The sequence below is a fragment of the Xyrauchen texanus genome, chromosome 14 (genome assembly GCF_025860055.1).
Source record: "Xyrauchen texanus isolate HMW12.3.18 chromosome 14, RBS_HiC_50CHRs, whole genome shotgun sequence".
Classification (NCBI taxonomy): Eukaryota; Metazoa; Chordata; class Actinopteri; order Cypriniformes; family Catostomidae; genus Xyrauchen; species Xyrauchen texanus.
The window spans coordinates 5,437,749-5,463,597 of NC_068289.1; the positions used below are offsets into that span (position 1 = coordinate 5,437,749).

Genomic DNA, 25,849 nt, shown 5'->3' on the forward strand with positions numbered 1-25,849 from the left:
GTGCGGAGAATTTATAGTAAAAAAGAAATTGCATTTGTATCTTTCTCTACCACACCTATCATGTCGCTTCTGAAAATTTCTATTTAACCTCTGGAGTTGTGTGGATTGCTTTTATGCTGCCAATATGTGCTTTTTGGAGATTTAAAGTTCTGGTCACCATTTACTTGCATTGAATGGATTTACAGAGGGTCTACTATTCCTTTAATCAGAAGATTATCTTCATTTTTCCCCTTTTTAAATATTTTTTAATATGGTTTATTGCCATCCAAAATAGCAAATCCATTAAAAGGCAACAGGGAATGATCTAAAATACCTTAGTTAGGCATAGAGAGTGGATACCGTATTTATTTATTTATTTGTTAATTTCATTTTTATGTAAATTATTTGTTTTTTCAAGCTATCAAATTATTTGGTATTTGCTTCAAAACATTATTGACAATACAATGATAGGAACAGCAGGGGTCAGGATTTCATTGAACTCTGATGTTTACTGCACCATGCTCATGATCAACTTCTCTCTTCACACTCCATTAGGGATGGGTGATACCACTTATTTTCTTTTCGATTCGATGCCAAGTACTTTTAGGCCAGTATCGCTGATATCGATACCAATACAGATACCTCCTAATAAATTTAATTTTTCTAATTCTTTGGATAAAATTAGTAACTTAAATTATTACTTTTTTAATATATTTATAGGCCCAAGCAGAAAATGAATAGGCTGCTTTGTTTACCTTTTTAAAAATTAGTAAATATAAGCAACATATAAAACCACAAAATTAACCATAGATATTATTATATGGCTAGCATTATTAAAAACATGTTACCATATGAATACTATAGTAATGCTGTAGTAAATCCATGGTAAATTTTGAAAAGGGTATCATTTTTTAACGACGATTAAAGATCATTGTCAATGTTTTAACAAATCTGAATTTAAATAAACCTGTAAAAATGTCAAACAAGCCCATTATAATACATGTCACGTCTAGGTGTGTTTTTCTGTCATTACCTCAGGAAAGCACTGCTCCCTCTTTGAACGAGTCCTGTGACAAAGGGTGAGCTGTCTGTCAGCTGGTGTATTTTAGCATTTCTGTACGTCAAGATGAGCGGAAGAAAAAATAGATTCTGTGCCATGCAACAGTTTGCTAATATAATTATCATTTTTCACTTCTAAGTTTATGAGACGCAATAATAGTCATATAATCTAAATAATAAGATAAAAAAAATCTATATTTATATAGAAGTAAAAAAATATATTTTGATGTGAGGATCGATATACTTGATACCACATCAGTATTGATACTTTAGTGTCGATCCGCCCATCACTACACTCCATACTAGTGGTGGTTGTAATGGTTACATTAATAGGCATGAAGGGATTATTTGCCCCTTTTATCCGGAAAAACTTTTTTTTAAATAATACTTTTGACTGTTTTGTCTTAATTTGAATGTTAGACCATTAGTTATGTGTAGTTTTGAAAGGCTTGAAGTTTGATGCTGAATACAATTCAAAAGAGTTTACATGGATGTTAAGCAGGGGTGAGGTAAGCTGTAAATTTGAGCTTTAAAATAATTTTTTGGCCAAAACAGGTCACACCTTTTTTGGAATTCCAAAAAGGCTTGACTGAAATTCCTGCTGAAATTATCCACCTTTAGTTTGCAATTTGCAGTGTAACTTGATCTTTTGAGAAAACCATATTTTTTGTCTACACATCAAAATGTTCCCATTATTTTTGGTGTTCTTTAGTTAAGCAGACATAGAAATTTCCTTCTGAAGCCCTGTTTCTGACATAAAGAGAACAATAAAGGACAGACATATTATGGTTCTGATCTCACAGTCAGTACTGTTCTTATCCAGTGTCCTTTTACATGTGAGGCTCACCACACCCTCTGAATACATGAAGGATGAAGGATGGCCAAGAAAGCAGCTTGAGTGTACTTTAAAAAAACAAAACCGACTTGATGTTATCTATAATTGGCTTGACTATATTTACATCTCTACATTTTGTATATTGTACATATTTGTTATTTTTTCAACGCTAATCTTGTTGTTTTTTGAACCCTAATCTTATATCTCTGAACTCTGAAATGTTGTTTTTGTGTAACGGGTTAGATTTTGTAGACACAAAATAGTTTTTTGAAGACATTGTCTGCGGTGGTCTTAACGTTTAGACAAGTTGATGTCTTGTACCAGTGCCAGTGGCTTATTATAAAGCTCATAAAGATTATTTATTATCATTACATTGTCTCATGGAAGCTAAATAAAAATTCTTACCTGTTTTTATGTGGGCTCTTAAACTTGAAAATTGAAAACATTTGCATTCTGTAAAAAGGGCTTTGCTCGTTGCTGTTATATGAGGTGTGGACTAGCAGCGCTTGCATTGTAACGGCATACTCTGAGGGTATAAACACAACATAAATGGTTCCCTGTGTGCGAGCAACAACAATGGGCTGCCTGCCTTCTGTATCCTGCAGGAGTTGCTTGAGATCATTGGAAAGGCATGAAGCTTGTGTGCAAAACTGTGACATTCCTCCAGATGCTCTCGTTCTCTTTGGTTTGGCTGCTGGGCTCCAGCTCTGAATGCTGAATAACCCAAGATTCTTCAATAGAGACTGTGCTGATGTGCTTTGTGTGCTAGTCATTTGGACTTGCAGCTTGGAAGAATAACTTTACTTACTTTCCCTCTCCTCTCCCTGCACATACCACCTTCCCTCTCACTGGTTTCTGGTGCTTCCTGTGTTTGTCTCATTCTTGCAGGCAGTTACTAAGAAGAAGTTTGGGAGCAGTACTTTCCGGAGTTCTCTGGAGAATGGAGTTTTGTTGTGTGAGTAAGTAAGACTGTCTATACTACTACTTTACTAGTTTTTATTATGATTTTCCTGTTCATAGAACATTTTATATATATATATATATATAATTATTTTTTTAAGGAAGTATTGTAAGCTCAGTCCTCAATTACTTACAAGGTAGAAATAGCTCCTTGTGTTTTTGGCATAACTTATTATTTTGGACTTAAACAATATACAACCCTCCTGAATTTCCATGCTAGTTCACACAGGTTTATGTTGGTAAGTCCTGGTTTGGTGCTAGTCATGCTGGTGGAGCAGCATCACCATGAGAAATTGCTTGCCAGCCAGCATAGTCTTGGTGAAGCTGGTTGACAAAGCTGTGCTGCTGGTTAAGCTAGTTAAGAAGTCTGGTCAGAACACCAGCGTTCCAGACCAGCCTACATAACACAACTTGTGCTGAGTGTGGCTGAAATGTGATGTAATATGTAATTATGTAATTATAAAAATGTGCAAGTTAACATTAACAGAACTTTTCCATTTGTAATTAGCATCTCATGTCAGCTGCATGCCATTTAGGGAGCATTATGTCATGCTGCTATATATTTAAAAACATAATTTGTATCCCTCCACATTCAGACTTGTTTGTTCTTTACTGTCCCAGGAAGTATTGATTAGACTTACAGAGGAAAACAACACTGATGGCATAGCATTTAAAAGGACAGCTGTGATGAGGTGATCCAGCTAGCAGGCTTTAGAAACCTGAGCAGGGCAGATTGCAAATAGAATTCGGGCCTCTTCTACAGTAGCAGTGCTTTGCTGTTTATATAGAGGGAGCGCTGGGTCAGTGGGCTGGGTGCAAGCTCAGTGATTTCAGGCTATTTGTGTACCTGACTGGATGGTTCTAGGACAGAGCGTGGGCTGCAGCACCACTAGCCTGACACGCTGGTGTCAGTTCAGTGACTCAGCACACTAATGAATTACCCCAGTCCAGTGCAGGATCTCAACGTCCATTTCTTGTTCTCCCATGCTGCTTACTTGCAGTGAGAGCTGAGCCATTAGCTTTGTTTCCACAGGAACAAGCAAAGGCACACAATACCTGAGGATACTGCCACTCTGGAACTCACATTTAAACAAAGATTACTGTGAAACTACTGCCAGGGCCACAATAATAATTAATAAAATAAACAGATAATTAAAGTGTGAACAGATCTCTGTATTGTTGTGCAGGATTCACAATTTGTCTTTTACACATAGTGTCTGGTTGATTAAAGGAAAATTAAAATCCTCTAATCATTTATTCGCCCTCATGACATCCCAGATGTGTATGACTTTCTGCTGAACACAAAGATTTTTAGAAGAATATCTGGGATGGCATGAGGGTAAACATTGATGGAATTTTCATTTTGGGAGTGAACTATCACTTAAATAAATGATGTCTAGAAGTGCGAGTGCAAGAGTTTTAGATGTATAAAATCATAAGCACTTACATGAGATCAAGACTCCAGTCATATAAGTTACTTTATAAAAGATGTTTTATTCTACATGCAGAGGGTCCCCTCATGGGGCAGCCATGTTAGGATCACAAGATCAGCTGAATACTACTCACTTAATCTAAGTAACCACAATGTTATTGGACACTTTCACTTATTGATTAAATGTCACGGCTGACTGTGAATAGTGAATTACAATGGCATCTGCAACTGAAAACTTTTGCATTTGAATGATTTTGATGAATCATGATTCATATGAGTAAATGATGTGGATGGTGTTTTTGGCTTGTTACTTGCTGTTTGCTGACTTTTTTTGTTTTGTTTTTGTTTGCACTGTTAGTTAATAGTTGTGTGGTGATGTTAGGAGCCCACCTTGTAACTTAATGAGGGTTGTTGATTGTCACCATTATTGAGGTGTGTTAAGGATTGAGGTCTATTGTGTGTTTACATCAAGAGAACCCAAAAATCTTACTGCATCATGTTGCGTTGAATTTAAGTTTGCTCCAATGATGTTTTTACAGTGTAGGTTTCAGTGTAATTTAGGGATGGGCAATACCAATTATTTTCTTTTCCATTCGATACCAAGTACTTTTAGGCCAGTATCGCCAATATCTATACTAATATTGATACCTCTAATAAATCAAATTATTAAAAATGTTATATATGTATAGGCCTAATTAGAAAATGATTAGGCTGCTTTGTTTACCTTTTAAAAATTAGTAAGTATAAGCAACATATAAAACCACCAAAAATGTACCATACATATTATTATATGGCTACTATTACTGAAACCTAAAGTTAACTGTGAATGTCTGCCTCTCCCTTTATTACATATAAACAAGACAGTCAGAAATCAAGTTTTGCACATTTTATATTTCATGCTCATCAGTCCCACCCTTTTTCACATCAGCTGCTCACCTTTGAATTGGCACTTCACTGTTTCTGTGTTTCTCTCCAAACCAGTTTTTCACACAAAACTAGACTTATTTTCAAAGAGGCCATCATCTGATGCCTGCGTATGTTTCCACAGTGAACTTTTTTCTTCTTCTTTTTCTTTTTTATGGCGTTAGATGATTCTGTAAACTCAAGCCAGATGGCCAAAATTAAACAAAGCCTAAAACAGTAAACCGCGGGCAAATTTCGATTGTTTGTGTTGACTTTTGTTATTTTTTCCCCTCTCTTTTTAGTCTGATCAACAAGATCAAGCCTGGCTTCGTTAAGAAATTAAACAGACTATCCACACCTATTGCTGGCTTGGTAAGCTGTTTTCTTTAATTGCTCTTTGATGTGAATACATTAACAGTTCAGCAGAATTGATGTAGTATTCCACCTTGACTAAGACCATGTGTTTTCTGCAACCTAAACTATTAATTAGAAGTTCAAATTATTTACTAAATGGCTGACATGTAATCATGTATTTGGAGTGATTTGCGTTGAGTTAATAATTTATTTCGACCTGGAATTCAATAGGAGTCATGTGCTTTAGTGAAAACTCTCACCAAGTGTCCATCTTGTCTTACAGAAAACATTGCAATTCTTGCATTATGAGCACTGCATGCACATGCAAGTTAAGAAGGGTAGCTGGAGCATGTGGGGTTAAAGTGTTAGTCATAATTTATTCATCCTCGTGTTGTTCCAAACTCTTTTACATGCTTGGAACACCAAAATAGGTGTTATTGTAGGCAAACAGCTTCAGTTACCATTCACTTTTATATGGAAAAAATTTGTAATGTAAGTGAATGGTGACTGAGGTTGTCAGTCCCTTAAACTCTCCATTTTGTGTTCCAAGGAAGTCATATGGGTTTGGAACGACATCAGGGTGAGTGAATGATGACAGAATACATTTTTTTGGGTGAACGAATGCTTTAACACAGGCACATGCATAAACATACACATTTTATTTAGTTCTTGTTAGTTCAAGAGCGAAGACACGTGGCCTATGGGCTTGAATTAAACAATGCATTTATCATGCTTTTTGGCCTAATCGATGCAACACATGTAAGCTCATTTATATACCATTGCCCTTTAAAACTATTTACTCAGGTAAGTCTGGATAAGCATCTCCTTGTCCAACAGCATCACAGAGGTTTTCCATAAAATAGCCAACCCTGAAACCCACTGAGTATAAACTCACAATTGACTGCTTAGATGGCAACGGCTAAGTAAAGGCATGCAAAGAAAAACACAGCTTGGACTGTATTTTTGTTTGCTGAATGTAGTTGAGATTGTAATGTTTGTCCATAAAAGAACCATCTCTGCGCTCCTAGCAACCGGTAAAATATATATATATATATATAACACAAATTCCAAAAGAACATAATGGCCTCTATTCAACTATGTTTATGACTGATGAAATCACTTTTTCCACAGAATGAAAAGCTCATTCAAGGCTCTGAAATCGTCTAAGTACAATTGTTATTCCTTGAGGCTGATTAGCTCTGTTAAAGGAATAGTTCCTCGAAAAATGTATATTCTGTCATAATTTACTCACCCTAATGTCATTTCAAACCCGTATACTTATGTGGATCACAAAAGGACAAACCAATATGAATATCCCAGTCTGTCATCTTAACACAATCACAGTTGATTGTGACTCATTTTTAAAGCTTAAAGCACCCAAAAGTATCTTAAAAGCAGTCCGTGTGGCACATGCATTATTGTTTTTAAATGACACCATTTTTTAATGGAACTCTTAAGGAATCTGGTCTCTGAACAGGTTTAAAAGCACCTTGTTTCATCCAACCTCATTATAGAGCTTCTGTAGGCAGCATTTTCCCATTTTCGGATGCAGTCTGTGTCTTCAGGTTATGGTTTTAGACTGGGCATGCGAGCCTTGGGGCGCTGCGTCCTGAAGCTGATGTAAGAGTGGAGACAAGGTGGTCAGAATTCCATGCAGCACATGCTGAACTCATCAGACTACATGTTGAAAATGTCCTAAAAACCTTTTTTATCAACACAATCTTTTACAAGTAGTGGCGTGCACAGACCTTAGCAGTTACATGGTTTTTATTTATTTTTTATTAGTATCTATATATATATACTTAACTAATTTATTTGCTTTTTGTGTATTTAAGCATTTATCTTGTATTATACAGTATACATAATTTTTAAATTTTTCCCTTTGTCACAAATAATGGCCTATTCTGTTATATTACGTACAACAAGCAAGTGTTATTATACTTCCAAAACATTGGCGTACCATGACAGTATCATGAAATATGTATATAGTAACCATTCAGTAGCATGGTGTTACCCTGGTAGGGCTAATGTTTTTCTTGTCTCTTCACACTTTTTACTTTCTCTCATCTCTGCTCCCTCACTTTATCATTTAACCTTTGCTGTTTCCACTCTGACTTTATCTTGGACCCACACTTACAAAGCTATATTTATAGCCTATACTTTAAAGGAATATTACAGGTTCAATACAAGTTAAGCTAAATCGACAGTATTTGTTGATTTCCACAAAAATTAATTTTGACTCGTTCCTCCTTTTCTTTAAAAAAAGCAAAAATCGAGGTTAAAGTGAGGCACTTACAAAGTGAACGGGGACCCTATTTAGAGAGTTTAAACACAGAAGTATGAAGCTTATAATTGTATAAAACACTTGCATTAATTCTTCTTTTAAAACTAGTCATTTTAGGGTTTGTTGACATTGCTGCATCTTGGAAACAAAGTTGTAAAATTGGCTATAACTTTACACAGAAAAGGTTTGTAAGTGATCTTATCACACTAAAATTATGTTTACACACATATCCTTTGGCTTTTGGTTATACTTTTTTTTTTCTCCACTTTTATATACTTTTACTTCCATTGTATGTGGCTCACTGTAACATACATTTTTGATTTAAAAAAAAACTGAGCTTAACTTGAGCTTAACTTGTATTGAACCCGGAAACATTCCTTTTAATTGATTCACTTTTTTATTACTAAAGCAATTGTGATATAGACAGACTCTTCCAGAAATGATTATCCCTTCAAAGACTCAAAAACAAAATACTCAAATTAAACATTTCAACATTCTCACAAGCATGCACACTCTCAAACTGTGGAAATAAAGGAAAATATTTGTTGATATTGATAGAATTAATTGCATCCCGTTTGAACTGTAGAAGGCATCATATTTTGTAAACATTACAGACATGTAACATGACAACCATAGTTCTGCCGAAAATACCATAGTTACTACAGGTATTTTAAGTACTACAGGTTGTGCAGAACATTTCATGTTGATTGGACAAATGTTATAGGAGTAATAGCAACAACAAAACATTTACATAAAATCATATCATGGCCAACAATGGTATCATTGTTCTCTGCATGACCCACACAATCTAACTAGACCAGTTTCACAAAAATGCAAACATACAGCCTCAAGCCCATTTTGGTGTGCTCCAGGTCAAATTTGTTGATGATTGTCCAATGGCTGCCATGTTTCTCAATGTATGCAACTGTCCTCATGATCAGTGATGGCAACTCTGACAAAGACACTGAATTCAAAGACACTGCATGCAAATTTTGAAATTAAGTGGAGTTCTATCAGTTTACGTAAAAGCAGAGACCACTTTTAAAATTCATCGACCTGTTTTTGCCATGTTCTCTTTCAGCTTAAGAAATGTACTAATGACGCATCTTATTTTGGTGGTTTCGTTCCAAAAGTAGTTTTGGAACTATTTTTGAAGTGGCAACAGGCAAATATGGTATCGTTGCGCTCTGCAAGTTCTCCCGAACTTAATAAGACCAGTCCTGTGAAAATAGACAAATGCCATTAAAAGATATTACCACCCAAATGTTTCCCCCACTAGGTGGCGCCGGACCCAAACTTCTCAGGCACCTTCAGGGCATGGTCCTGATGACGCATACAAAGTTTCGTAATGATACGGCAATGCGTTCATAAAATACAGCATTTTGCATCAAAATTCATAAAGGCCGACATCCAAAATGGCCAACATGGGAAAATTGGGTACTGTTTGACTCGGAATGTTTCACTGAATCTAAAGAGACCCGTTTTATAATTTTTGTCCAAAGTGTGCAAGAGTTATAAACCAGAATAGATATTTTTGCTATTTTCTGACCAGTAGGGGGCAGTGTGGCGAAACGTGAACCCAAAGCATGATGGCGATGACACATACCAACTTTTTTCATAATCCGTCAAAGTGTTTGCGGAGATACAGCATGAAGCCCATTTTGGCGTGCTCGCCATCAACTTCGTGAAGCCATTTCTCAGGAATTATTTCAAACATAAAAAAGTTATATTTCGGTGGAAATCGGACAATATTTGTAGGAGTAGCGAAATGTTTTTGTTTCCTTAAAATTCAAAATGGCGGAAATATTGGTATGCAGTTGACTCGCTGTGAGCTCAGGAATCAGGGGAGAAGTTAGTTGATAGTACAAAAGTTATTAGCATAAACTTGAGTGGAAATTTGACCTGTTGGTGGCACTAAAGTTTTTGAGTTACAGACACCAAATTTGCTGTGGTATCAGTTCAGACTGTCCTCTAGCTGTGTGCAAAATATCAAATGATACTGTGGAAAATAGCCAAAAAACAGTCCTGGCCAGCACAGCAGCATGGAAGAGAGTTGTGAAAAGATTTGCTCTTTGAAATCTCTGTTACTCTTAATAAGGAAATAATGAAACATATACTGAAATACATTGCGACCCATAGTTTAAGAAATTATGGTTTAAACAAAAACAAACTGGCTTTAGCTGAATCAGACAACTCCTTTTATGACAGTATACAATAAATGACTAATTGAAATGTTATCACTAGAAGTGACCTGACCTCCCATTATAATTAATAAAGCTGTCTACACTGCAAGTGTGTGATGTAGGAAATGCCATTGTAATCAAGTATTATTCTTTTGATAAACTTACAGCACAATACTTAGTGGACTTTTTATCTGACCTGTTACTCATCTAAGGCCACGCCGCTTCGATGTTTGGGGGCAAACTCCAAACTGCATTTTTGCTCCCTTGAAGGGCACTGCTGCAGGAAGGGGACACCACTCGAAAGAAGCTCATTACAAATGAAAGTGAGAAAATGTTACTTTCCTTGAAGGGCCCTTACACAAGACAGTTGTGAAGGATACATTCATACAGGAATGCCATGTTTCCTTCAGAGTACCCTCTTCAAGGGCTCTTCATTCACTTTGAAGTGAGAAGGGCATAGGGAGGATCACCTGCAATTCAAATCCACCCTCAATCTGTTGTAGCGTGCACATTAAAGGCACCTCTGCTTAATTTTCTTTAATACGCCCGTGATTTACAAAGAAATCTCCTAATAACACATTAATACTGTTTTGTATTTGTGAGATTATTATGAGATTTCAATATAGTTTTATTTAACTATTTAATTTAATTATTAAAATGTCTCCTTTTTCTTTAGATTTCCCACCAAGGGCCTATTGTATTAAGACGGACCAGGATATTCATTTAATACAGAGGTTTTACATTTAGTTAAATCAAGGCTTGTTAGAGCAAGAGCAGAAACCTTTGGTTTTGTGGACTATGTAGTGACTCTGGCTTTGGATTGCTAAACTCTATTCAGGGTTTGGCTTTTGCTGATCTTTGGATCAGTTTCCCATAGTTGCACACTCCGTATTCCATCAAACCCGGAGCTGTGGTTTACCCTTGTGTTTCCCTGGATAGTCGATCCTGCTTTTAACAATCCGAAGAGAGGAACCATACACTTGTGTGGCACATTGGTCGGCCACACTAGAAAAGTCATTCTAGCAGGGCTTTGCCCTGAGGTTTAGCATAGACATGACTCTGTAGAGCACAGCCCTTCATAAACCCCCTATAATTGAGTTGGATGGATATTTTTGAAACAAGTCTAACCACTGTGAATGGAGAATTGGCAGAACAGATTATTTAAATAGATCTATCCATAGGCCACCAGGTTTGTTTGCTTTTAAAATTGTGTATTTAAAATTGTATATTTTATTATTTAGGTTTACAATGACCAGAATGATAAAGTGTTACATTTTCGATTTAATGACATTCCCCATTCACTTTAATAATTTACTGAAAAATACATTTCTGTTTCAAATGAGAACTTGACTGTTCTATACACTGCCGATACATTTAGTTATAAAACTTTGAGAACTTTTACATAGATGTCATTCCACAGATTATATGAGCTTCTTTCAGCATCATTATCTCTTCATAATTTGGTATATAGGATGAATTCTAAAATGACATAACTGTTGCTAATGGATACTGATAGTCATTAATTAGTGTATTAAAGGAATCTCCTCTTTGGGACTAGTTTGACCTGAAGAAGCGGTTCAGTTATAAAAAAAAAATGTATGGATACCATTTCTTTGATAACTGACTTATCCAATCCATTTTTACTTTATTAAATACTTTTTATAATAACCATTTCTCTCTTTCTAATTATTAACACATGATGTAGATTAATATATACTGCATGGCCAAAAAAAAAAAGTTGCATAATCTAATATTTTGTTGGACCGCCTTTAGGTTTAATTATTGTAAGCATTCATCGTGGGATTGTTTCAAAAACCTTATGCAATGTCACAACATTTGTTGCATTCATTTTTGGCCGAGATCTTGTATTGATGACGGGAGAGTCGAACCACTCTGTAAAGTCTTCTCCAGCACATCCCAAATACAATCAATGGGATTAAGGTCAGGACTCTGTGGTGGCCAATTCATGTGTGAAAATGATTCCTCATGCTCCCTGAACCACTCTTTCACAATTTAAGCTCGACGAGTTTTGGCATGGTCGTCCTGGAATATTCCCATGCCAAAGTCATGGAAGAAAAAATCCATTGATGAGATAACCTGGTCATTCAGTACATTCAGGTACTCCGCTGACTTCATTTCATTGCCACATAACGTTGCTGAGACTAGACCTGACCAATTGAGGCAACCCCAGATCATAACACTGCCTCCAGAGACTTGTACATTGGGCACTTTGCATGATGATGCACCCATCATGCACCAATCCTGATGCGCCCATAACTTTGGAATAGGGTAAATCTGGATTCTTCCAAACACATTACCTTTTTCCATTGCTCCACAGTCCAATCTTTTTGGTCCCTAGCAAATTGAAGTTGTTTTTTTTCCCCAATTACCCTCACTAACAGGTGGCTTTCTTTAGTCCCAATCCTGTAAGTTCTTGTCACGTTATGCGTGTGGAAATGCTCTTACTTTCACAATTAAACATAGCCATAAATTCTACTGTCCATTTTTTCCGATGTGCCTTCAAGCAATTAGTGATCTCCGATCACGATCATTCAAGATTTTTTTCGAACCGCATTTCTTCTGCGAAGCTCATGGTTCACCACTATCTTTCCAGGTTTAAATAATGCGTTGGACAATTGGGGGCCTGGGTAGCTCAGTGAGTATTGACGCTGACTACCACCCCTGGAGTCATGCAGTTTGAATCCAGGCTGTGCTGAGTGACTCCAGCCAGGTCTTCTAAGCAGCCAAATTGGCCCGGTTGCTAGGGAGGGTAGAGTCACATGGGGTAACCTCCTCGTGGTTAGTTGTTCTCGCTCTCAATGGGGCGTATGGTAAGTTGTGCTTATTTAAATCCAAACGGTGACCGTTTATTTATTTTGGCCAGCCAGTGTATAATTGATATATTTTTATTCTTAGGGGGCTTTCACACTAGCACTTTTGGTGCGCACCCCGGTTCGAATGACGTCAGAGTTCGGTTTGTTTGGATGATGTGAACGCTGTCTTCCGAACTCGGGTGCGCACCCGCGAACCGTACTCGGGTCCGCTTAAAAAGGTGGTCTGGGGTACGGTTCATGTGAACTCCAGTACGGTTCGCTGCTGATATGAACGCAATCGAACCAAACCGCGGAAGTGAACCGCTATTGATGACGTGTAATGTGGTCGTCAGTCTCACACGCGTCACTTTCAAAATGAGCGGAAAGGGTTTACTTTCGTGCGTGTGTGTGTGTATACACTTACCTTGAAGAAAAGCGGGATTGACGCACACGCACTGCAAGCAGAGAGATGATTTCTGCTTGCCTTCACAAAAATTGTCTTCGGCGGACAGCCCGCTGTCTTTTGAACGATTTCAGTATTTTTGCGGCAGACAGACGCAAGTGTGTTTCTGTATCTTGATGTTGAAAACAAAACCAAAGGTTAAAAAAAAGAAGAACAAATGTGAACCGAGCAAGTCTATTCATTGAATTTTGACGCCTTTTCATTTCGCAAGCGTACCGCGGTTCGTATACAAATATATAATGTGAACACAGTCCATCAGGGGCAGGAGGGAGGGGGGAGCAATCGAACTCGGGTTCGGAACAGGCAGTCGAACCAAGTGTGAAAGCCCCCTTAAACTCGTATGATTTTCTTTCTTCTGCAGAACACAAATGTAGATATTTTTATGGAAATAAGGTGTTATTGCCCATACAATGGGGTTTAATTCAATAGGGTCCAACACTTTGAAGCTTGATTACATGTCTTTGCATTTGACACATGCGCAGAACTCATGTACAACGCGTGAACGCGAGCAGAGCTCTGCATGCGCCAACGGACATTTTCATACCTTAGATATTTCAGATACATCTGTGTTAAAGGTTAAGGACACTGATGAAACACGGTTTGAGTGCTTGGATGAGGAACGGGACAAATGGAGACATCTTCATGTGAATGGAATTGAATAAAACATTTTGTAAACCATGTACACTGAAACTATGAAACCATGTACATTTCAGAAACCTGTGTGTGTGTGTTCCATTAGACTCATTTGTCACCTGTAAATACAGATAAACTAGTGGTTAATGTTAAAAACAAACGCATCGACCAACACCCACAGGGTCAGGGCACAAACTTTGACCCTGCGCCTCAGGAAAAGGTTTAGAAGTTGCATTAGAAAGGAGGTGAATGAGAAGTGAAGTCAAACTTAAGAGGGAAGCTCTTCATTGCCATCTGCTAATAAGCATGTTTGCTGTTTAAATATAGGCCAAAGCACCCCGTGATTATTTCAGAGCAAACCGGGGGCTGGCTATGCATGAAGTCAAGATGGTTGATCAAAACAAATTGAAACTATGTCACAACACTACTTCAGTGTCATGATAGTCAGCATTCAATACAATCTCAAGTTTTCTTAAAGGGGTAGTTTACCCAAAAATGAAAATTCTGTTGCGTTTACCTTCTGTTGTTCCAAATTAGACAGACTTTCTTCCAGGGAACACAAAAGGAGATGTTTGGCAGAATGATAATATCAGTCACCATTCACTTGCATTGCATCTTTTTGCCATTCAATGAAAGTGAATGGTGACTGAGGCTGTTGTTTCCAAACTTTCTGCCTAGCATCCCAGTTTTGTTTTCCACAGAAGAAAATAATTTGGATTAGGAACAACAAGAGGATGATTAAGAATTGTTATTTTTGTGTGAACTAGCTCTTTAATATATTTAATTAGCATTTTCTTACCCACCCCCTTAGATGTTAGCAAATTGTTTGTTGTTTTAGTCACACGGCCTCTGTTTCATGGCAACCTTGTCTCCAAAATAATCCACCGCCCTGAAGATTCCTCAGATAGTTTTCTGAGAGATTGAGTGACAGTTTCTGGGTGTGAAAAGGGAGAGTCCGTTTGCGTTTGTTTGTGTACAAAAGTATTTGTGCAAATGTAGGTATGTGTCTGGGTTAGTTACTAGAGTGAGGTGTGTGTGTGTGTGTGTGTGTGTGTGTGTGTGTGTGTGTGTGTGTGTGTGTGTGTATGTGTGAGCGTGTATTTATCACTTTCTGGGTACCAAATGTCCCCATAAGGATAGTAAAACCCGAAATTTTTGACCTTGTGGAGACATTTTGTCGGTCCCCATGAGGAAAACAGCTTATAAATCATACTAAATTATGTTTTTTGAAAATGTAAAAATGCAGAAAGTTTTCTGTGAGGGTTAGGTTTAGGGTAGGGTTAGGTTTAGGGTAGGGTTAGGTTTAGGGGATAGAATATAAAGTTTGTACAGTATAAAAACCATTATGTCTATGGAAAGTCCCCATAAAACATGGAAACACAACATGTGTGTGTGTGTGTGTGTGTGTGTGTGTGTGTGTGTGTGTGTGTGTGTGTGTGTGTGTGTGTGTGAGCGTGTATTTATCACTTTCTGGGTACCAAATGTCCCCATAAGGATAGTAAAACCCGAAATTTTTGACCTTGTGGGGACATTTTGTCGGTCCCCATGAGGAAAACAGCTTATAAATCATACTAAATTATGTTTTTTGAAAATGTAAAAATGCAGAAAGGTTTCTGTGAGGGTTAGGTTTAGAGGATAGAATATAAAGTTTGTACAGTATAAAAACCATTATGTCTATGGAAAGTCCCCATAAAACATGGAAACACAACAAGGGTGTGTGTGTGTGTGTGTGTGTGTGTGTGAGTGACTGCCATACATGTGTGGGGGACGGAGCTGTGGCTTTGGCACTCTGTCATGTATTTTGCACCGCCCCAAGGGCAAACTCCTGCTGTCACAGGTAGTTGCACAGGTCTTTCACTGGCATCTGCCTTCATTCTTGGCTTTCAGTTTGTTGTGTCACTCCTTATTTGCAACCTGCCCTCCCTTGTCTCCTCCCACCCCCTGTGAGCTCACAGGACTGTCTGAACTTTGGATGCAATGATTTCTGGACTGCGTGCGCAAAAGAGTTCTTGTATGATTACTGTCTAACTCATTAGGTGAACACATATTATTTGCCGACAGGACAACATCAACCTCTTCCTAAAAGCCTGTGTCAAGCTTGGACTAAAAGAGGCCCAGCTTTTCCACCCAGGAGACCTGCAAGACTTATCCACACGTGGAACTGTCAAGTAAGTTTTCATTTCCTCAGCTTACAATGCAACAGCAAGTTCTGTAATACGTTTGACCCAATGTGAAAATAGCTGTGGACATGCATACAACCGCTGTTTACTGCATGGTCATTTTGGCAGATCTCATTGTCCATGGGTCTCATATCCACATACTTTTGAAAAACAGGCTTGTGTTACCAAGCCTTCCATTTAAATCCAGTAAAGCCAGTATTAAAATTTAAGAAATGCAATAATGTGAACCATGACTTGAAAATTGCTGCTTTAAAATAGATTTAGGAAAGTCTTGTGGCTCTTGACAACCACACAGTAAAAATGTAACAATTTAACAATGTTCACTGTGTATTTCTAACTGATCTAACCCTTAAAAGTGACTTGTTTTGGTGTAATCTAATCCAGTCCGGTTTGAAACATGAATAAGAAAACATAATGTGAATTCAGCCATTAGTTAAGGAAGAGTGATTTCTTTGAACAGCTAGTAAATTAAGCATAGCAGAGGTGAGGAGGTAAGTGGCAATGAAACCATAATGTGATCATATTAAATCAAACCCACACTGTCATTGAAACTGAAGATGAGAATTGGTGTGTTTATGTCTAAATGTGAGATGAGCAGAGATTAAACATATGTTTTGTTTGCGCAGTTGGTGTTCCATTTACAGCATGCATCTGTTTATGCCGTATGCATGCAGCATAATGCAATATGTTTGTGGTTTCAGTGTTTTGGATCAGGTCATACCTGTGACTTGGGTGGAAAAATATGGCATGTTGAACAACCAGTATTTTCACAGGTGTGTCTTTGGGAGGCAATGATGTTAAGCTCTGTCTGTCCAGCTCTGACATGTTCATCACCGCTGTAGTACTGTTTGATATTTGGGAACAAAGGCACAAACAGTACTTGGCTATTATCCAAGTCAAGTCATTCGAGTGACCTAGAACGTTCATATTTCAGACAGTGTTTGTATAAAATTCTGAACAGAGTTTTAAAGGGATAGTCATCATTTACTAACCCTCATGTTGTTCAAAACCTGTTAGTCTCAGTCACTATTCACTTATAATTGTATGGAAAAGGACGTGAATGAGGCAAACGCTGACTAATAGGCTTTGGATTGATGCTTTTTCACTCATCGATAATCTGAACATTTTGCTGATGATTATCAATATATCAGCATTTGTTTTGTTTTTTTTCAGATATTAATTGGGCTGCTCGTTGCACAATAGTCATTGTCTCTTCAAACACATTTTTCATCACAACTTCGGTAAAGTGTGAGCGTTTCCTGTGACAGCTCAAAATTCTGCAGCGCCGCGGAGCGAAACTCGAATAGTTTCCCATTAAATTCGGCCCCAAAGGACAAAGATTATTTACTCTAGCATCACTGGATGACATATTGTGTATATGTATCTTTTATATAGCCTTCACAATATATGTATTTTTGTGGTTTGACAGCTTGAATGAAACCTCTTCAAGGCTACATACAGAGATATTGCATAATCATTTCTAATCGTTCAGTTTGTGCAGTTACACCAGTTTCATACACTAACCTGTAAACACATCTAATGCTCTTTGTTCATTATTGAAGAAGTACAAAAACCATCATGAAGTTTGTATGGTGATGACTAGATCCTAAATTAAATCTCGGCTAATGTTAATATATCAATACCTCAAAAACGTGTCGATAAAATAACATGCTGATCAATAATCGATATATCTGTGTATATTTTGTGTTCCACAAAAGAGAGGAAGTCATGCAGGTTTGGAACAACACATTTTCTATTTCTAAATATATAATGTATAATGGACATTTTTGTTCTCTTCCTGAGTTTTCTGATAGTTGATCCTTTTGTGAACCACCTCATTTGACTAAGGTGTGTTCAACTCTGGCGTGACAAGTCCAGTGCAATATCTTGGTATGTTTTGATTATTATTGACGCATCAATTCAGTAATTATTCTAATATGTGACCTCAACATCAAAAACTGATAAGACTGCTTTGAATATGGAGAGGAAAGAATTGATAATCTTTCAAACAATCCATTTCCTGTCATTGTTACCTCAGCAGTGGCAGGGCCTTCATACGCTCAGCCGTGGGCTGAGATTAAACAAAGCAAGCTTTGCTTTGTGACGGTTACCACACCACACCCTCTCTGCCATAGCAACCGTACCGAGACTCTGATTAAACACAGTGTTAATCCACTCCCTTTGGGCAATGATCACTCACTTTCTGGCTTTGCTTTTATTTGTGTGTGGTATGTGTTTGGTTGTATGCGAGTGTGAAAGTGAGGATCTTTATGTGTGGGCCTTGCTGCATGTGTTTGTTTGTCTGTGTCCACTGTCAGGCATTTGTTGAAAGTGTTCCAGTGTTGCTAAAATTAAAATAGAAAGGTCACTTTTTTGACACTAGATGAAGTGTAGCAGTGATACGACTCCTGGTGGTAACTTTTAAATAGCCTGTTTTCTCCTCTGTACTCTTCTGGTGTAGCTTTACATCCATCAGGAATGCATGCTTGTGTTTACAACAAGAACACTACTGTATCAGCATGTATTTTCTGTTGCGGGTTCCTGTTGGGTGTGCAATTTGCATACGCTAACTGTAAGGTGGCCAAGAAATAGACTGCACCTGGTCTCCATCAGCTTCATATGGATGGCAACATTTTGAGGCTGTTTTTAAAAGTTTGTTAACCATAACCCAGCGTCATGTTGCTCATGGGAACACCTGTACACCTACTTATTCATGCGATTATCTAATCATGTAGATACGGGTCAGGAGCTTCAGTTAATGTTCACATCAACTATCAGAATGGGGAAAAATGTGATCTCAATGATTTGGACCGTGGCATGATTGTTGGTGCCTGATGGGCTGGTTTGAGTATTTCTGTAACTGCTGATCTCCTGGGATTATGCACAACAGTATCTAGAGTTTACTTGGAATGGTCCCAGAAACAAAAAACCTCCATTGAGTGAGTGTATTTTTGCTATGGTGGCTCAGCAAATGCGAGGAATATTCCACATTTGTCGCCCCTATATAGTTTTGGAGATAAAACACTTTACATCTGATAATGAGGGTACTTTTGCCAATGATGTAGAAGTTTTTAGAAAGCATGCGAGTTGTACAATATACTTTCTTTTGTAGATGTTTTGTGTAGAAGTTGCTTACATCTCTATCTGTAACGGTGAGAATACTGTTTTTACAATTTGACTTAAACCATTTCTTTGCTGTTCATGATAAAGTCAGGCTAATGACCAAATGGTCAATAAATCAGTTTAATCTACTATTTAATTTAGTTTGTTTTGTGCCACATTCCTGTTGTAGATTTCTCTTGCCAACTTTTAATACAGATTGCACTAAACTTTCTGCAATGTGAGGGTACAGCTTGTACACCACATAAAAAGTTCTCAGACCTCTCACACTGATGGGAGAGGTTTACAGCCATTGTGGAGTTAGATGCCAAATGTCTATAGTCACACAGATGGCAACATGAGGAGATATTGCAGTCTGTTGCGAGCAGGCTTGAGATAAGCAAAGCCTCCATTCATCATTACTCATCAGTCCATGAAAAGCAAATGAGGGAAGCCACTCCAGGTCATCTGCTCCTTCCTCTTACAGCCTAACAGCTGCTCTGTTACATGGCTTGTTTTTCTCTGTCCGTAAACACCATTAGCATCAGATCATCTGGCTATCTCAAAACAAAAACACCCCAGATCTCTCAGACTGAGCAACCTTGGACACAGTATCTATTCCTTGTGCCTGTAGTATCAAAACTACACAATATTGTTTTTGAATCATGACTTTTGTCTTCATTTCAGTTAAAATATCCAAACATCCTTAAAACAAGATAAATTGCCTTGGATAAGGATTGTTTTTAGATCATTGTTTTTTTATCTCATTGGTAAATTGTATAAGCATAATAAAACATTTTAAACTTATGCTTAAACAAAAAAATAAGGCCTGTCAAGCGATTAAAAACTAACTAATAAATCAGTTTTCTGTGATTTAATAGCGATTAATCATGGTACATTAAAACAAACACAGCATAAATATATTTAACTGTCATTTATTTTTATTATTTAAAAATGTACATGTTAAAATGTTGGATTTAGATCCATTTTAACAGGTATAATTCTTTGGGACAAGTATGTGTATACATGCCATAAAATCAGTGGACATGCTGTAATTATAAGTTTGGCATTTTTGCTTTTGGTTCAGATGACCGTGATGACAGCTTGCCTGTATCTCTCCCTTATCTGGCTCACCACTTGCGGGTGAAGTCTCCATACAGTAAATCTGTTACCATGTTTATTATTCCCAGGACATGCGTTGCATGTAATGAATAATCATGCACTGCTCCACAGCCCTTAGAAAATACATTTACCAATAAGGTAAGGAAAAATAAACTTAATTCAAGATATATTCTCTGAAAACAAATATCTCACACAATAGCTTCTCAAGAAAATGCTTCATCTTTTAAGAATGTTTAGATATTTTAATGGAAAACATGACAGAAATACCAGTGTACTTAGTGCTTGTTAGTGTTTTTCTGGGACTCTAAATAAAGAGCAACATTCTGGAAAGCAGTTTTAGAGTCCAACGTGAACCTGATGTACACTAGATTCACATGATGACAGTTTTGTCCGGTTGATGGTAGAAGAATTATTGGTGCATATTATGTTAAACATCCTTAGATATTCTCAAACACTGACATCACAAATCATGGACTGGAGTCAAATTATGGCAGTAATAACTAGTTGTAAATCACAGTTTAGAACTTTTCATTTCTTGTCGTAAAAGCAATGGTGAAATGAAGGTAGAGCTGTGTCTGAACTTTGTGCTTGACTGTGTTTTATTACATATTGCCATGTTACTACCGATTACATAATAACGATAAAGAATGTTATCTCTTCATTCCCACTATACAGAGTTATGCATTTCAACTGATCTAGAGTCTTGATAAAACCGTACCCTTAGATTTTATACTCTGAAGTCTATGAACGTTCATCAGTTACCTGACTTCCCATCAGGAGCTGTTATATTGCTCCAAATAACAGAGGCTTTGTTTGTTCATAAGGGCAAATGGATCACCAAAGAAATGCAGTGGTCACGAACATGCGGTCATTTCATTCTATATCTCTTCAGATGTTTATAGAAGAGTTATACAGTAAGTCAGAGTAGTGCAGTGACAATAATGTTCTTATTAACTGCTCATGCTCCAGTGCCAAACTGATTAACCAATAATCCACATTTAGAGCAGTCGTTTTGTTACATACATGCCTGATGGATGTTTCTAGCTGGTACAATGTATTTACAGTAAGTGGTAAAATACTGGGAACTCAGTGTTCTTAATATTGTATTATTTAGGGTTCCCACAGTCATGGAAAATCTAGAAATATCAGAAAAGTTCACATTTGTGTTTTTCCGATAAGGAGAATTAATCGATAAAGAAAATCTTTAAAGAGATATCCTTTGGCATTTATAGTGATTATACATTTTTCTGCATATGCGCGGTTCTAAATTATTTCAACGTTCAGATACTGCTTGTGTAGGGTAAAACTTGCTCGCAAACCCTAGTCATTTTCAGATTTCTGAGTGAATTCTTCTGTTGAGTAGTTTGCGTTCACAAAATGTAAACTGGTTTACAAATTGGTCTTGAATAATTCACTGGAAATTCAGTCTGAATTTGTTTGATTTTTAAAAATCTTTATCCACTAATCATGAACGACTAAAATAAGTCAAATAAGTAAAAGAGCACCACTGGTGCATTGATGTATGCTTATAACAGATCTACTTTAAGACTATAGTGTTAAGTTGTGGCCGGGAAGAGAATGAATGTGGTGTTTGCTTAATGGTGTGTGGCACTGGGTGGCATCAGTGAGTCTCTAGCACTGGGCACTCGTTCATTGTAAATCGTTCAATTGTGAATGACATGATTGTGATGTTCAGCCTGCCAATAAAGACTCTTCCATGGTACCAATCCACGCCATAAGCTGGCACACAAGGGCTCCATTTGAAAGGCACTGAAAATGTTATCCTTGCCAGGTTTACTTGTACATTGTAGCTTAAGAGTTAGATCAGAATGTAACAAGCTTTTTAGGAGGCATTAAATCCATCACAGCTGATGCCAACTTTGAAATATGTATTTGTTGCATCACAGAGCCGTTAATACTTTTAACTTTGAGAATGATTAATGCAATCTTACATGACTCATTATAGTAGCATTGTTTCATAAAACCAAAGGAACATTCTTTGCCAGCTGAATGTTACTGAACAGGGCTGTAAGGTCTTAATATCCCAGCTATGCACACACACCCACTAGCATAAGGTTTTTATAAATGAGTGGTGTTGATGTTTCTTGAACCTGCCTATCCATTGTCAGTGTGTCATTTATTGCATTGCCCAACAAGGTTTGGCAAGCCTTTGTCGTCCTTTTGTGTTCTTGAATATTTTACATACTGTATTTCGGATGGATGAAAACCCAAAATATGCAGTGGGCATTGCGTAACTGAGGGTTGGACTTTGTCCATTTGTAAGTATTTTAAATTGTGTGTGGGTGCTATTCTTGATCTCTATTATAGACAATCACAAGATCTGCATGGGCCTCTGTGGTTTGGATTGTCCCTCACTACTTGTAAATGAACCAACATGATAATCACAGATACAGAAATTGCTTTGTTTCTAAAGAGAGAGACATCTTACATTTGTGTAATTTTCCCACGAACTGGTAGAGCACTGTTTGACATTGATGTGCTCAAAAGACTATCTTTAGGGCCTAAAACCGTCAGAAGAATGGAGCTTTTTGGTATGTAGCTTGGTTTCTGAGTTCATTGTATATTAATATTAAAGAATGCAGCTGGCTGATGTTATCTTTTGTGACAATGTAACGGTGTAAAACATCACATTCTCTCAAACGGTTAAAAGCACAAACAAACTCGCCTGGGAACAGATTGGTTGTTATAAGCAATTTGGCACAGTCTTGTGCTTGTTTAGACACAGTAGAAGTCGTTTAAAGTCTGTTGGCTGAACAGAGACCCTATTGAAATGTTATGAGTAGAAAAATAAGCTGTTAAAATCGGAATGTTTCAGTCACTATTCTCTCATTAAAGGATGGAGAATGTTTAACACTAATGCACTTTTTCAACATAACCCAGTTTTATCAGATTAGATTAGAAATGTTGATTTAGCTGATTTTGGAGCTTTTCTTTCAGATGATCTTGTGGTATTATTAGGAGTCACCAATTAAAAAGACAACCATGTGATATACATTAATGGTGTCCATGTTTTGTTGTGTTGCGTTGTGATTTTGTTTTGCTTTTAATTCAACTAAAACCTTTCAGTAAGAATATTATTTAGAAAATTATAATCAATGCTTTTTGTTAGATTATTTTTATGATAATATGATCTACATTCATACTTTCAAAAATAATTTGTTGACCATGTAAATGTCTCAAATTCATGTGAGTGAACAGCTGATTACATAATCCCAAAATACACCTTTGAGGTTTCACAAATAAAATAGTTCTTTAATCCACATTTTCTAACCGCAACAGAGTCTTTTAGCTTTTGCAGGGCTCATAAATTATTATTTGGTAACCAGCATTTGAGTCAGAATGTTCCTGAAATTCTTTTTTCTAGAGGCTTCGTAAATGTGGACTTTGTTCCAATGGCAGACATAGAAGGTTTTTTTCCCTCTCACCACTTTTATTGGAGCAATAAGTTGTTGCTATCAGAAGCGGTGCAACTAGCTCAACTTCAGCTAGTTGCACATGCTATACATGTTAACCTGCTTGGAAAAGCACAGGTCACTGACTGAACAGCATAATCACACTCTAACATCTCTGAATGATTTCGCCTGTTAAACTCGGTAACTTCTATCATAAATCTTGCATCTTGGCTGTTGAAAGAAAAATAAAACGCACACAGGACCAGATGTCGATCTTGAGATGAAATCTTTAATCCAGTTTCACAGTAACAAAGTACATGAAGCACTTCGGATTTGTCGGTGTCAGAACTGAGCAATGGACAGTGTAAACTCCAAACCTTTTAACCAGTGTTTGAAATAGTTTGCCACCCACAATGCAAATGAAGATGTGCTCCTAATGTAAATTAGATTTGACAAAAGTTTTGGTGCCCATTTGTCTGGGATGGTTCTCAATGGCCCATGCTATAATTGTTTGATGTCTCTGAGAATGTGATAATCCAAGTGTTGTGACAAATGTGTAGATGTATGCTCAACTCTATGATAATAAGCCGTCATCTACACAAATTGGGTTGAGTGGAATTCATATAGTGGCAGACTGCATTTCCTTACACTTGTCACAACTAAAATGAATTTGTATTTGTTCTAAAACAGTATAGTTAGAACTGTGGGAATGTCACCTAGAGAGAGTTCACTAGAGGCCTCAAAGACTGGTGTCAGGATGGAATGTACGCAGTGCAGGTGCTCCCAGTACACCCAATGTCATGACACGCTCCATGCGTTCCAGATACTAAAATGCCCCAGGCATGTGCTTATATTGTATTATCTATAACTCCAGGGAAATGGGGCATATGTAGATGAGGGCAAATATAATTTTTACTGTCCTTGCTTAACACTTTAACACACGCCGATCAGCCACAACATTAAAACCACCTGCCTAATATTGTGTAGGTCCCCCTCGTTTCTGTAACTGCTGATCTCCTGGGATTTTCATGCACAACAGAATTTCTGTGGTTCTGTGGACTGAAACGCCTTGTTGATGAGAGAGGTTAACAGAGAATGGCCAGACTGGTTCGAACTGACAAAGTCTACGTTAACTCAGATAACCGCTCTGTACAATTGTGGTGAGAAGAATAGTATCTCAGAATGCGATTCTGAGATGTGTGTTGGCGGCACGAGGGGGACCTACATACACAATATTAGGCAGGTGATTTTAATGTTTGGCTGATGGGTGTATCTGTGGCACATTATAAAGCATAAAATGATGTACAGTTGAAGTCAGAAGTTTACATACACCTTAGCCAAATACATTTAAATTCACAATTTCTGACATTTAATCGTAGAAAACTTTCTCCGTCTTGGGTCAGTGATGATCACTATTATTTTAAGAATGTGAAATGTCAGAATAATAGTAGAGAATAATTTATTTATTTTATTTATTTAATCACATTCCCATTGGGTCAGAAGTTTACATACACTTTCTTAGTATTTGGTAGTAGTGTTGTCACGTTACCAAAATTTCAGTAGTCGGTACCAATACCATTGAAATTTCACGGTACTCGCTACCATTTTCGGTACCAAAGCAAAAACAGGTTACTGAACAACACTCTTTTATTAACAAAGTTAACAAAACTTTAGCAGCAGAACTAAGAACAGAAATATGCCATTGAGCAACACTTTAATTTAAATATATTATTTTTGAATTATAACAAAACTGTACCATGTATGCTTAAAGTATTTTTGAACACTTATATAAGATTTGCTTCAACTTTTGCAACTTTTACTTTCAAGTTTTTACTAAGTACAAAAAAAACTGAAATAAACAAGCATACAATAGAATGAATAAAAAAACATTTCCAAACTAATGTGCAAAGTGCTCTCGTATTAATAAAGCTGCATATTGCCATTTTTCTTCACGATAAGAAATGCACAGTGACATATATTATGATTAAATAAGTAGCGACCAATCACGTTCTAATCTAGCTGCATTAAACATCCGCACTCGAGGGATGAGCGTCCCCGAGGCAGTCTCTCTCAGCCGGGTGCAGTTTCAGTCTCTCCCCCTTATATCGGGACATTCGCGCAGCTCATTGAAGAGGCG

At 37.2% G+C, this 25,849-nt stretch overlaps 1 protein-coding gene across 1 annotated transcript in view; it reads left to right on the plus strand.

The window, feature by feature from the left end:
• Positions 1-25,849, plus strand: part of lmo7a (LIM domain 7a) — a 66,738-nt gene that overhangs the window by 7,454 nt on the left and 33,435 nt on the right. Inside the window, 3 exon segments of the mRNA XM_052141737.1 lie at positions 2,762-2,832; positions 5,471-5,540; positions 15,960-16,066. Of these exon segments, the coding sequence (XP_051997697.1) occupies positions 2,762-2,832; positions 5,471-5,540; positions 15,960-16,066 (248 nt within the window).